This window comes from Urocampus carinirostris, chromosome 2 (assembly GCF_059441175.1).
Source record: "Urocampus carinirostris isolate Australia breed hairy pipefish chromosome 2, RoL_Ucar_1.0, whole genome shotgun sequence".
Lineage (NCBI taxonomy): Eukaryota > Metazoa > Chordata > Actinopteri > Syngnathiformes > Syngnathidae > Urocampus > Urocampus carinirostris.
In genome coordinates this window covers 43,507,178-43,522,077 of record NC_142350.1, presented here as the reverse complement: position 1 = coordinate 43,522,077, position 14,900 = coordinate 43,507,178, and the positions used below count along the sequence as shown (strand labels likewise).

The 14,900-nt window shown below is 38.4% G+C and overlaps 1 protein-coding gene across 3 annotated transcripts in view; it reads right to left on the bottom strand.

Moving 5' to 3' along the window:
• ptprub (protein tyrosine phosphatase receptor type Ub) overlaps positions 1-14,900 on the bottom strand; it is a 298,931-nt gene that overhangs the window by 148,234 nt on the left and 135,797 nt on the right. For all 3 annotated transcript variants that reach the window (XM_088326610.1, XM_088326611.1, XM_088326612.1), the window contains exon 4: positions 5,353-5,434. In XM_088326610.1, the coding sequence (XP_088182736.1) occupies positions 5,353-5,434 (82 nt within the window). The remainder of the gene's footprint in view (positions 1-5,352; positions 5,435-14,900) is intronic.

Genomic DNA, 14,900 nt, shown 5'->3' with positions numbered 1-14,900 from the left:
TTGATAGCAATTGAACAGGTGACACTTAAAAGTCACAGGAGACGCATATAAGTCAACAATCTCACAAAAACATCGCATTTCACGCAAAAATCAGAATTGAGCATTAAGCTCTGTAGTGGGATTGTCAGCCTCATCGTATCCTCAGCTACGCCTGCCGCTTATTCAGGGATCCGAATGGAGATTTTCATTTTCAGCTGAAATAGCCAGGGTCCAGGGGCCGCAGGCCCCGGCCAGGTCCAGGGCGGAGCCCGGTGGGGGGCTCAGTGGGGCAAAGCCCCCCTGAAGCCAACAGCATTTATCTTATTTGCTATGTGAAAATTGCACTAGAATGAATTAAATCCAACAAAACAGAAACCATGTATTTTTTTCAGTTTTAAGATGTTTAAAACAATTGGGGGATTACAATGTTACAACCATCACCATTGTTGTTGTGTTTTGATGATGAAGATGGACCTTGTATTTAGCTACTAATCAACAATATATATGAAAATATATACATTAATAACCATTCATCATTAATTTGAAAATAGAATGCACAAACTGAACATGCTTAAAGAAAATACATGTCAGTCTGTGACAGTCTTCTCCAGCCATGACCACTTAAATTTATTCTTGATTCCTTTATCAGATTCGGAGACAAAAGCCTCGTCTTCTTTTCTTAGTATTTTCATATTTACTTTTTCAAACACTCATTTCACTGTTTGAAAAGACCGGAAGGAGCGCCATGTTTGAGAAAGCCAATGCTCTGAACAAAAGCTCCGCTGATTGGTTATCAGCGAACCTATCGACCAATGGTAGGAGTCGACCTATTTGTTGTGTGTTATAGATCTAATGCGCTGCGCTTCTTTTTGCAGATTTTTCTCGCGATCTCTAACTACTAACTTGGGGTGATGAAACAGTCACGTATCATACCTCACCCCCCCAAAATATTTTCTCATCGAATTTAGACGATTTACGGGAATGACCTTTGGGGTTCAAAAACAGCGGAAATCCGCGGATCCGCGGAAAATTCTGATCCCTGCTTATTTCACACACAGGGCGCACTGTAAGATAGGGCAAGCTGCACGGTTTGAAGAAAATCTGAGACATTTATGCGCGCCTTATGGTCGTGCAAATATAGCACATATTTTGAACGGTGTTTTAAAAAATCTGATTTATCATTAGCTAGCTAAACATACATCAGTAATCAAGCTAAAACAATCTCATTATTTTATAGGAGCAAGGTTTTTTTTAATAGATGTTAAGCACAATGGAAACAAATTAAACTGAATTTTAAAGTTAGTACACGGTTGTAAACATGTTCATTCGTTATAAGAACTGAAAACTGTGCTTGTTTTTTTTTATGGTAAATTAATTCATTTATATGTAGAGAAACACAATAGTCCAGGATATCACTCATCCACTACACCAATAATACCTCACAATTCATTCAGAGCGCAGTAATAGGAAAATAAGATTTTGGAGGGCCTGCCACTGAAAAAGCCTGATACCCTTTGCAGTTACCTTTCTAAACAACAGGCCCCACTGACCCATCCAATCAGTCAATCGTCATTGTCCACTGTCATATGTTTCTCATTCTGCTTATTTTGTCATATAATGCCCGTGGAAGTGGATTTCCCTAAGGGGACCAATAAGGTAAATCTAAAATATAAATATAGTATCAAACTGGTATCACTATTCACTAGCCAGCTAATTATAAGGTGGATTTTCTAGAACACTCTATAGTGTTTGGTTTCAAATCAGGGGATACACAGCCATTTGAGAAAGAAGAAAGAAATGGGATTTTACCTGCCTAAAGGTTGCATGAAAAACATCAGACAATAATGGACACATATTTTATAGAACATAAACTAACCATATCAAATCTTGTTTCACCACTACAATAGATGCATTCCTAAATAGTTACCATATGAAATAGCATTTAATTGTAACTATGCATTCCCAATTTCCATTATCTGCACCGCTTATCCTCAGTAGGGTCGCAGGGGTGCTGGAGCCCATCCCAGCCATCTCTGGGCAGTGGGCAGGGGACACCCTGAACTGGTTGCCAGCCAGTCACAGGGCACACAGGGACAGACTATTCGCTCGTTCATTCACACCTAGGGACAATTTTGACCGGCCAATTAACCTGACATGCATGTTTTGGGAATGTGGGAGGAAACCGGAGTGCCCGGGGGAAACCAACGCAAGCACGGGGAGAACATGAAAACTCCACACAGGAAGGTTGGTAGCTGGATTTGAACCCATGACCTCAGAACTGTGCCTCACACGCTCTAACCACTGACTATTCTTTAGTAGACTGCAAATTACGAATGTTTTTTATATGGAGACTTGCCTTTAATGAAGTTTTATCCAGTAACGAGTCTTGGCTCTCATCAAACTCTATTTCTTGAGATGCCATTTGGGTACAAATTACAGTAGTTTTGAATTAATTACGTTCTGCGCTCAAAGCGACAAAACTATAATTTATTACTGATCAAACTTTTCAAGAATAACTCTTCACTTAGCAAATATCGCTAAATGTCTCGACTTATCATGGGGAAAAAAGTAGTACTAAGAATTTTTGATTTATATCTGTTTTATTTGTTATTAATGTGGAGCTCAGGTTTTTGGGATGGATGTTGGTGGGTCATTAAATTAAAGTTGCTATATATTTTTTTCAATTACCTTTTTTTACAATGAACTATACACATTCAATGATTATTTCTCAAATTTTACTTGTAAAAGTTCTTTTGGTGGAAACAATTTTCGCAGGAAGGTCAAATGATCACAAGGTAAAGTTATGCCCTGGACTCATTGAGCAATTATAGGTCAGGCACAGAGTCGGAATTTTCGAAGACGGAGACATCTCACTACTTCAGGCTTCTGTAATTGCTGGTTCACTCCTTAGCGTACTTTTATTGTCATTGATATCAACGTATTGTGCATGGTGTTTCTAATGGACAGCACACAGCGCTCGGTTTTGAGGGGCTGTGACTGTAAACGCGAGCGTTTGTAAATCGCTTTAGTGAGTGAAAACGTATGTGTTTTACACATATTGTTTTGATGAGCTTCCTCTTGAGACAATCCCCCCAAACCCCCAAAAGCGACTTTTCCTCTGGACTTCATCGTCTTCTCTCACGTGCACTGTGTGCTGCCAAATCCTGGTTACTGGATGCATGCCACTTTGCAAGGCGTGTGCAAATCTTGATGAGATTTTAACTGTATAATTGCCACAGTGGGAACCTTCAAAAGACCATCTGTGACAGGGGAGAGGAACGAGGTGCGGAAGGGCACTGCATCAAAAGCATGTGGATATATTGGAAGCAGAGCTGTTTTTTTTTTAATTCTTCTAAAACAAGTAAGAAAATGTTTATTGTGATTCTGAACTGTTATGAGTGATAACAGCAACCTTAGAAGATACATCGGGTTCCTACCCATTTTTCATTTGTCAAAGCCATATTTCCTGTTTCTCCTGTACCATTGGAAGAAAAAAAAACAAAAAACAGTATGGCTTATGTACAGGGACATCTTGCTACTAAGCGCTTCGGTTATTGCTGGTTTAGTGCTCCCCAGATTTTAATCGTGCATTGTGTTCTGCACTCTGATTGGCTAAACAGAGAAAGACACTTTCTATTGCCAACAAACTCGAAATACTACACCCACTAAAACTGCAAAGGAGCTCCATGCTGGTCTTTGGAACTCCCTAGTGGCTCCCAAGGGCTTTTTCAAAAATCTTGAAATATCTGGAGTACAGAACCAGACAGTAAATCTAATTTTCAATAACATCCACAAGATAGCGACAAAGTATCAGGTAAAGGGAAGTGGATCAGATTTTTAATTCATAAAGTTATGCAATAAATTGTTTTTTTAAATTATAATTTGACGGTACAATTCGGTAAAAAAAAAAAAAAGTTGATTAAGTATAGTACTTTTATTGTTAAACAAATACCTGAGCCTGTAAATATGGTTTGTTATTGAGTAATAAAGAAATAAATATCGTTTTGTATTTTGCAGATTTTTACATTCTATGGGGGTTCTTCCCTTTGTTAGAAAACCATTACTGTCTATTGCAGAGCCAGAAAAGATATCTGTAATTTACATACTGTATGTGATATTTAATCTTGTGTGTGCAATGTGCATTTATCAGGACATATGACTTTTAGAACTTGAGTAAATTGCAAATATATTTGTTTAAGCGTCAAATCTCTCCCCATATAGGTATTCAGTAAAAATTGCAGTTGGAAATATATAGCTTACATTTCCGGTTGCAGAAAGTTCTTTCCATTCGAATTTTCCACTGTTAAATGCTACCTTAATGAATGTCCATAATTGATACGTAATCTTTACACTCACAAACATGTTTTAGTGCCATGTTGAGGTATAGCATGCGCCTGTCCTCTTGGGCATAACTCGTAGGCTTCATAGGACAATGCCATACAAACTAATGCTATTTGCTGTTAATCACAAGGAAAGAGGAAATGCGATGGGAAAGAAGCCACCAGAGAACGTGGTCAGCGTCATTTCTAAGGAGACTTGTTCAGAAACATGGCAATGATCTGCATTTTTTTTTTTATATAGCGCTTTTCAAGTCAATGACTTCCCAAAGCGCTTTACATTGTGCTTCACATTTCCCAATAGCGGCCGTGATCTGTGCAGCCATGTAAGGCGTTAACCTGCTTATTGGGGGTAATTGGGGGTTCAATGTCTTACCAAGGACACTTCGACATGTAACACAGACAAGCCGGGATTCGAACAGGGATCCCTTAATCCTAAAACGATCGCTCTACCTCCTGAGCTATTGCCGCCCCATTTTCAAGCATTTACAAGCACGTTACCCAAAGTTCAAGCACTTTTCAATCGAAAAACAACAATTAAAATTCAAGCAAGTTTTGAAGCACCCGAACGAACCATGTTAAATGTTTCTGAACAGCACATTTCTGTACGAGAGGCACAATAATCCCCCCCGGGGACTCCATTAGGGGCTCAAGGGTCTGAAAAATGCATTTACTTTCTCACCTATGGGCAGAAAAAGCTACCATGTGAAGGGAAGCTATTTTTTATGATAACGCTTCAAAAGCTTTGAAAAGAGACGTATGACCGAAAGCACTCAACACTGACAGCCAAACAAGAGATCATGAAAGCGAGCGTCTTCCCCCGTCGCAGAAGGCCTTGAAAACATTTTAATAGCGGCCGTTGTTGCAGCAGCCCTGGGGATAACCGGCATGATCAACCGTGACTTTTCTTCATCCTATTTATATTTCATGTAGCTTTGAAGTACATTCTCCACTCCAAAAGCGTTAAATCCTTTTTTCCCCCCTCGTCTTTAGCAACCTTCTGTATTTGCAACTTATTGTCAGAGGTGTCACTTACAGCATGGATAGTTAAGCACCATGATGTCATCGATAGCAATGTAACCTTGTCGCTCCGTTGAAACAGTCGCCTCTATCAGGACCTGCGAAGGAAAGGTAAACAAACAAAAAGACAGGATTAGCAAGATTTACCACAGGGCTGGGAAAACTAAGGACCGCAACCAACATGCAGGTCGGCAGCCTTTATAATCCTACCCGCCAAACTAATGTGGTAAAAACGGAATGATTATACAGTATCTACACAGTGGGGCAAATACATATTTAGTCAACCACCAATTGTGCAAGTTCTTTTACTTGGGGCCATGTATCAAGAGATTCTGAGAGAAAATCTCGTTCCATCAGCAAGGACATTGAAGGTGAGATATGGCTTGGTCTTTCAGTATGACAATTATCCCAAACACACAGTGAGGGCAACAAAGGAGTGGCTTCGTAAGAAGCATTCGGAGGTCCTGGAGTGGTCTAGCCAGTCTCAAGATATAAACCTCATAGAAAATCTGTAAATAGAGTTCTTAAGTCCATTTTGCCCAACGACAACCCCAAACATCACTGCTCTGATGAGATCTGCATGTAGGAATGGGCCAAAATACCAAAAACAGTGTGTGAAAAGCTTGTTAAAGAAAATGTAATTTTACGCCTTAACTTATATATATTTACAAATGTTTTGAATTGGGTTTAAGAAGAATGTTTTTTTCTTAGTTATTTTTTATATTTTATTTCTCACTTATGTTTACAGCTCAAAATTTGGTAACTAAGATTTTTTGGGAAAAATGCTTTATATTGGTCAGTTCACACTTGTGGGTGATAATCTTTACAAATTAGCGACAAGTTGTTGAACTGTTTTGCAACTTATCAAAATAATAACTTATAAGGAAGATAGATTCGGCTGGACGCAGTTGATATACTTTGTTTTAGAAAATAATGGTCAAGATGTTTGCAGATTCTATGACAAAACCAGTAATTGAACTGTCTTCTGAAATCGCACCTTTAATCGATGTTTTGCTTTTGATTGCGAGATTGCAGATTTTTTGTTTTCCAAATCATCAAAAATTATCAGGTAATCATTCAAGTATTTGCTAAAATTAGTTGATTGCAGTCCTAATCAAAATCACTTTAAGTCATATTGACCTCTCCTAAACAGAAACAATATTCAATTGCAAATTCAATCTTAAAACTAGATCCTATTAAAGGGATTCATAAATTCTAAAACATACAAAATATGAAAAAATTGTACCTGTTTTTTTTTTTTGCATAATAGCTATATGTATATGGTATTGGTTTATTCCAATCATTTTTCGAATAATGGATTTTGAAGACAGTCTATCTCGACTTTGACTTCCTGAGTTCTGACGTCATGTGAAGAACACCAGGACCCTAGCAAGCCAGTCACACTATTGGTTTATATGTTAACCAGTCCAAAAGGTTTTGAGTCTTTTGAGCCGAGTTTTGGTAGTTTTTGTGGAGAAAGGCTAGGCATTGTGTCGCATGTGAGTGCAGAAATGGTACAACAAATAGCGAGCAGACAAAATGGGGCAAACTGGCAAAAATAACTAACAGAGAGGTAACATGGGCTAAACCAGCGGGGACACGGCAGGCTAGCCGGCTGCAATAGAGGACATACTGGGACCGATCCGCAAAAAAAAAAAAAAAACAGGAGACTGGCTGACCGAAAACAAGCAGTAAGCATCCAGGATAAGTGCGATCTACACCAATAACAAACACAAACCCAGCCGGGACAAAAACAACATGGCAGGCCAGCTAGCCGACTGATAACAGGGCCAACATAGACCAAACAAAACTGGACATCTTCAGGAGCCCGCATGCTAACAAGGGAGCTGTCTGGACAATATAATATTATTTGCCAGAGAAGCGGCGAAAAACACATGAGGAAAAGTCACAATCACATACCTAAAATGAGGCAGTCAGAAATGGAGCGCACGCTGTACACAACGGCAGTTAAACCTACCCTTTGATGATCAACTCGGACAAAAAAGTCAGAAGTCCCCCAGCAAAGTTTCAATTACTCCAAGCTGAAATGTCCGCTATGCATTCGCTGATTACTACAATCGCTGTGTTTCTTAATGGGGCGCACCGTTTGTTTTGCTTCTCGATATCATCCGGTGATGTTATAACTCTAGGGGGTATGATGTCAAACTGTCTAATTTGAAAATTACCTTCTAGAGTTCTATGGCACGAGGAATATTTCGGAACATGTCCGCATAATTGTGGGGAGGAACACGACACGTTCTGTGCCAAATTGGAAAAAAAGCGTCTTTTATAATCCCTGTAAAACTTTGTTGTACATCTGTTGACCTTCTTAAAACAAGCCAGATAGAAAACAACAGAAACAAACAGAGATGGATACGTTGTGCCCGAGCCTAGAGGGCCAAGGGAAATAATAGCTTTATCAGTGAGCGCATGAGTCATTTTACATCCTGTGAAGCCACAACAGCACATTGTGCAGCTGCAGTGGGACACAAGACGCGAGGGAGGACAAACGTCTGCAGCATCCTATGGTACAATAAGCTATGCGGAAACCCAATCAATACCGAATCACCGTCCTCAATAATAGTGCGATATATGAGACATAAGGGTGATCTCTGTTTTTCGGGAGCCAAGGACAGTGTACCGTCCGTGTTTGATCGAAAGGCTCTGTTTGAGTTATTGTTTCTCATAATCCTCTGACCCAGTGATTACATTGTTGCTAGTAGCGTCGGCCTCTGACTTTTACGGTGGTTTCATACGAGCGTCTGAACCCCTGCTAAAATATGTCATAAACGATAGCCCCATCTGCTGAGGGACATGCATTATACAGCCACAAAACCTCCGAATAAGACCAATGGAGTTTATGGCACATTGTGTCTCATTGTCACTATCTACAATTGTGCTAAATTCATTGGAATAAACTTTTAAATTGAAGAGAAGTTTTCAAGGGCATCGAGGCACTAAACCAACAAAAATCACAACATTTGAACAAGTGAATGTTTAGGGCGCATTTGCGAGTACACCATCGGCTCTAATTTTGTAAAATTGAAAAAAGCGTAATAACACCCACACGAGTGAAATATACAAATTTTGTTTCAGGAATAAAATTCACTGAATTGTGCCAATCAATGTTTTGCTGAATGCCAGTAAATATTTTCATGATACAGTTTTATTTTGTAGCTACTTACAGTTCAGGAAATTCCATTAAGGCTGAATACCGCTATCAATTTCTTGAACCAATAAAATGTCAATATGTTTTTTCTTACAATTTGATTCCATTTAATTCCATTCAATCTGTATCATGTAACTAGTAAAATAATTGTATTTTGTAGATTATGTATTAAAATGCAAGAAAATACTTTGAAAAAAACTTTGAAATTCCCATTAAAATAAATTTTCAATAATTTCTATCAAGAAAGTAATTGAAAATCATTCATATAGGGTTCAATTGATACAAAAAACATAAAAAATCTAACTTAATAATAAATAATTATATTAAAACCAGCCTTAGTTATAACCAGTGTTGAGAGTGCTTATCATAAAAGCGCAATTACTTTTCTCGGAAACGAGAACTGCAACGTGTTATTAATAAAATGTTGTAACTTTACAGTCTGACTACATGATGCGTTATTCGACATCCTATAAGATACAGGGCATAAAATACAGTATAATCTGATTGCTGAATACTCGGAAATCACTCATGTTCTCATATAAAAACCTTTGATCCGCCATCAACATTCTTTAAAGGATGGGCATGTTTATATTTACATACAAAATACAACTGCTTACTCTTTCAGCACAGAGTACGAGAACACGGAATTTCTCCACATGGAGATATTCTTTTTACTGTATATACAGGCATCCAAGCCAAATTACAAGTATAGAATAAACTGGTCAAATCAGGGGGTCCGCTTATACACGCAAATTTGGTTGTGTGTCACCTGTAGCGAATTCAAGTCAGTGCATGGGGAGGGGGGGTGTTTTTTACACAAGAACAACAAACCAACAGGAAATAATGGGGCATACGTGAGGCCGTAATTGACGCTAAAGCTGTGCTGAACCTTTTATTTGTATTTTTTTTGTAATAAATCATGTCAGGATAAAATATCTTGGACCGTAACCGGTAATGGAGAAGGAGATTGGGTGGTTTGAAGCCTAAAGACAAAATTGATATGGAGTTGCTTAGCTAAGCATTCATTTGCAAACTCTCGGTTATTTATCGATTATGCGGCTCTTTTTGAGCAGTTTTAGAGGCTCATCTTCAACAGTAATTTGTAACTACCGTAAACTTTTTTCCCAAACTTTCAACCCTGCGGCTTATTCAGTGATGCGGCCAATTTATGTATTTTTTCTAACAGTCGCCAGCGGCGCTCGAGTACAAAAGGTAAGCTTTAGACCGGTGGGATATATGCAAGTGTGTTGCTAGCGTGTTTTTGAATAAAGGAGCGTAGGGCGACCTCTATATAACAATGTCTCTTTCCCATACTGGGGAATACGGCTTTAATGACGTCAGTTATAAGGAGGAAGATGAGCATGGTTAACCGTGATTTTTACAAATATTGTATTTTTTTTAACAGATCCGTTTTCTTGTGTTGCGAGCGTGTTCCTAGTAGCGTTTTGCTACCCTTCACAGACACGGTTTGGGATGAAAGTTATATTATTATTAAAGCTTTATTTTATAATCAGGTGCGCTCTATAGTTCGTAATTTACGGTACATACTTTCAGAGTAACACGCTACTTTTTAGTTTCAGCAATCTAGAGTGTGACTCAATTACTTTACAATTGAAGTAACTAGTAATTAACTAATAACTGTCTTTCAGATAGGCGCCACCAACTGGTCACAATACAAATACAGTGAAAACTTATCTTAATAACCAACGTCCAAGTTGCAATTCAGAGCCCTTTTGCTAGTGCAAAGCGCCATAGGCCCGAAAAAAAAAATCTTCTTCCTATTTTCCAGACTAGACACGGCCTCAGACATAGACTTTTCACCCAACAGTGCCATAGATATACAACTCAATAAATATTGTAGACGAAAGGTCATGTGCCAAAGTCAATCTGCTCAGGTGGAAAATGCCAGAGGCTAGAAGAGAGTGTAGCACATAAAAAAACTCAGTTTGTATTTGCTGAAGGGCCTTTTCATGGCTTTAGGCTCAGCATGGAGAAGTACAGACAAAGCTGATGTGGTTTAATTATTTACGAGTTGAGGTTAGTACAATGGGATCAGTGTATCAATTGACTTCTAATAACATCATTAGCATTACCGTATTTTTAAATGACTTTGAGATGTACATTAATGTTCAAAGATTAGGGGTCACCAAGACAATTGTATGAATTACATGAGAAAAAAACAAACATTTTATTTATCAAATGACCTTTCCAATGTATGTCTTCTTGTGTCGAGATAAATCTCTTCCTTTTATTGGCCGGTCTCAGGTATGCCTTTTCTTTGCCTTGAAGCCCAGCATTTCAGTTGTCTCTTCACTATAGATGTGGACACTGATCTTCTATGGGTACTATTTAAAAAAACTGCTAGTTGAGGACCTCTAACGCATCAATTTCTCAAACTAGAGACTCTAATGTACTTGTCCGCTTGCTTGGTTATGCAGCAGGGACTCCCCCCCTTCTCTATCTACTCCGTTTGTGTTGTTCTTTCAAGGGAGTAGTACCGTAAATTCCGGACTATAAGCCGCTACGTTTTTCCCAAATGTTCAACCATGCGGTTTATTCAGTGAAGCGGCCAATTTAAAAGGTAAGATTAAGACCAATTGAATATGTGCACCAAGCAAGACTGTAATCTCTAAGTTTCAGTATGTATTTTCTGTAAAGTAAAGGTACGTTTTGATACTGAGGAAGATGCCCTTAATGGCGAAGGTGTAAGAAGGAAGTTCGAGACGATTTACTGTGAGTTTCACACTTATGGAGTGCCTTTTTTTCCCAGGTATGTTTGATACATTGCGAGCGTGATCCTACTAGCGTGTTGGTACCTTTCAAAGGCACGGTTTGGGATGAAAGTTATATTATTATTATTGAAGCTTTGAAAACTCTCTCAGTGTACCGTCTCTCTTCTTAAATATGTGTAACCATGTATAATATGTATTTGCAACTGTATATTTTTGTAATGTATTTATTTTAGAAATTTATTCTGATATGTGTTCTACGGACGAATAAAAAATAAGGGGCGGAGAAAACGCGGCCTGATGGAAAAATGTGGTAAAGCTGGGTTACCAGTAGATCTGTCTGTTGTCGCAGCGAACAATAGTGGGTATATATTTTTCCCAACCTTAACTTTGGAAATATACATTTTGTTTCCTTGGATTACTTTCAACGGGACCCCCGACTTTAGAAGTCTGCGTCATACCTTAATTACGGGTATCATTTGCTATGTGGGATGTCAACTGTGGTTCAGGATTTATATACTCGCTATGAAGTTACAAATGAGGATCTTTCAGCGTGGTCTGGGTAAAACCTGTGACTGACTTGCAGGGTTTGCTGCAGGCGCCCGCAGTTTATACATGGGTGCGACTTGGTTAAATACAAAAGTGCAAATTCACTCAAAAATTGGTGAGTGCAGCTTATAGTCAGGTGCGCTCTGTAGTCCGGATTTTACGGCACACACAATTGAAGGAGATCTTTAGATCCTCTGCAATTTTTTGCATGTAATAGAACAATAATAACAACTCAGAAGAAGAATAGACTGTCAAGTTACAAATGAAAGTTCTCCTTTTTTGGCCATTCTGTAAGTTTAATCACACCCGGAAAATGTGACGCCCCAGATACTCGACCTGCTCAAAGGGGGGTCAGTTTTATAGCTTCTCTAACCAGACAAACTGTTTTCATTGTGCTAACATCATTGCCAGCTCAAAAGATCTATCAGCAAACACAACTTACTCGTAGAACACTGGAGTTCTGGTTGCCGGAAATGGGCCTCTACACACCTATGTAAATATTGCATTAAAAAAAACTAAAATTTGCAGGTAAATAGATATTTACCACCTGTAAAATGATTTAGATGTATTTCTGATTAGTTTAAAATTATCTTCAATGGAAAAAAGTGACGCAATGGTTAGCGGGTGCGCGGCACAGTTCTGAGGTCATGAGATCGAACCTCCTGTGTGGAGTTTGCATGTTCTCCCCGTGCTTGCGTGGGTTTGCTCCAGGCATTCCGGTTTCCTCCCACATTCCAAAAGCATGCTTGTCAGGGTAATGGCCGGTCCAAATTGTTCCTAGGTGTGAATGAGCGAGCACATTTTCTGTCCCTGTGTGGCCTGCGACTGGCTGGCAACCAGTTTAAGGTGTAACCTGCCCACTGTCCGAAGATAGCTAGGATGGGGTCCAGCACCCCCGCGACCCTACTGAGGATAAGCGGTGGAGATAATGGATGGATGGATGGATGGATGGATGGATGGATGGATGGATGGATGGATGGATGGATGGATGGATGGATGGATGGATGGATGGATGAATGGAAAAAAAACTGAGCGGTTTCATAAATAAGGGAATTTCAAAGCAACTCCAAACTTTTGAAAGGTAGTGTAGAAGTCGCCATGTCTACATAAACAATTAAATCACTCTCCCTTCCAGGTAACACAACAAGTGGTGCCAGTTTGTAGCTTTAATTAGTGATAATAACACTTCAAAAAGTTCTATTATTTTGTAGCCATCAACACATTTTAATCAACCAATGTTGTAAAAAAGTACTTTAATCATATACATAACAAAATATGAAACAAGTTCAATTTTTTTATTTTTTTTATTTTTTAATAAAGCAAGAAAAATTGAGGATGGGAATGCGTCTCTTGTGGTACTTTTGACAGTTCAGTAAACACAGGGTTTGTACATGGCCAAATTCTTATTTATGACATTTAAAGCCAATCTCTTAATTTCTCCCATATCATTAAAAGAAGAAATCGATGTGAATCATGTATTTTTCCAATCCACAAATATATCTGCAATTTACATATGAGATTTTTAATCTTGCATGTGCATTCATCATGACATATGATTTATAGGTCTTGAGTAAATTTTCAGGATATTTTTGTATTTGAACAATTACTGTGCAAATATTTTTGAGAAAAATCTCTCCCAATGTAGGTATTCGTAAAAATGACCGCAATATGTAGATTATATTTTCGGTTGCAAGAAGTTCTTCCCGTTACAATTAACCACTGAAAAACACAACCTAAATATATTGTAAGTCCTATAATAGTCGTCCATTATTGATACGTAATCTTGGCACTAATACACATTTCAAAGTATGGCTGACGGATTCACTGAAATGTAATTGATATTGCGATGTGACGTAGTGCAATTGTGTAATCGCAGGACACTGCGGTTTGAGCCTTTTGTGAGCAACCATTACAAAGCTCCCCAATAGAGGGCGCTGTTTGTTAAGCTTAAAGCATGTCAATATGATTAACCCTTGTGTTGTCTTTATTTTAAGGAGCATTTTTGTACTTTTTTATACACATGGAAATGTGAATAAAAACAACCTTTCATTTTTCTACTGTTGGAACCATTCTCAGAAAAGTCATATCATTTGAAGTTACATATAATGCAATTTAAGGGGATTTTTCTGGGGTTTTAACAACACAGTGGTGGGATTTTTTTACAAGGTCAACAGGAGCGTTAAGTACTCACAAAAAAAAACTAGCACAGAAAATCAAATTGAAATTGCAATACTGGTCTGAATAATCGCAATGAGTCTTTTTTTCCAAAGTCGTGCAGCCCTATTACATAGCCCCCTGTTTAGGTGTAGCACCTGACCCCTTGGACGTGCACCATATTGGGAGATGACGCATCATAGAACAATGCTATACAAACTAATGCCAGCTGCCTTTAATCACGAGGGAACAAAAAAAGCAATGCAAAGAAAAGCAACCAGGAAGCAGTGTCAGCAATAGTTTCAAGCATTTACAAGCACTTCACCCAAAATTCATGCAACATTAAAATTTAAGCTTTTTAAGAATGTCAAGCACCCGTACAAACCCTGCACACGGCAATCACTAAGCATGTTCTTTTCTGTAGCGTGAAAACGTTTCTGAAGAGAAGGCGCAACATTGACCTATAGAAATGAACATAAAACTTGTTTTTTTTTTTTTAAAGAAATGAAAAAGGATCTCAAGTGAATCTCATTGGAAGTCGATGTTAAGAGTTAAGAGTACTTGCTCGTGTAATGAGAGAGTATAGCTCTTGCTGTCACAAATGCAAAGTGATTGCATCGAAGAGTGCAAGAACTTTAAAAGTTATGTTTGCCACATTGAATGTGCAACAGAGCCAGTATAATAGAATATGATAAAACACGGTGTTGCCCCCGAGTCAGGGAATTGTTAAGTTTTATCCTTTCAGGGGCCACTGGAATCTTGACAAAATCACAGCGAGTTGTACAGTACTGACGTAATAATGTTTGGGAGTTTTACAACACTGACTCTTAGGTTTTATTTTTTGCAGTACTGCATTGCATTACGACACCAAATTTAAATATTTTGGTTATAGTGTTGAAAAATCAACCAGAGGTGACTTGAATTTCTCTTGGTGAAGAAAGGTGTTCAAGAATAAAAATTACT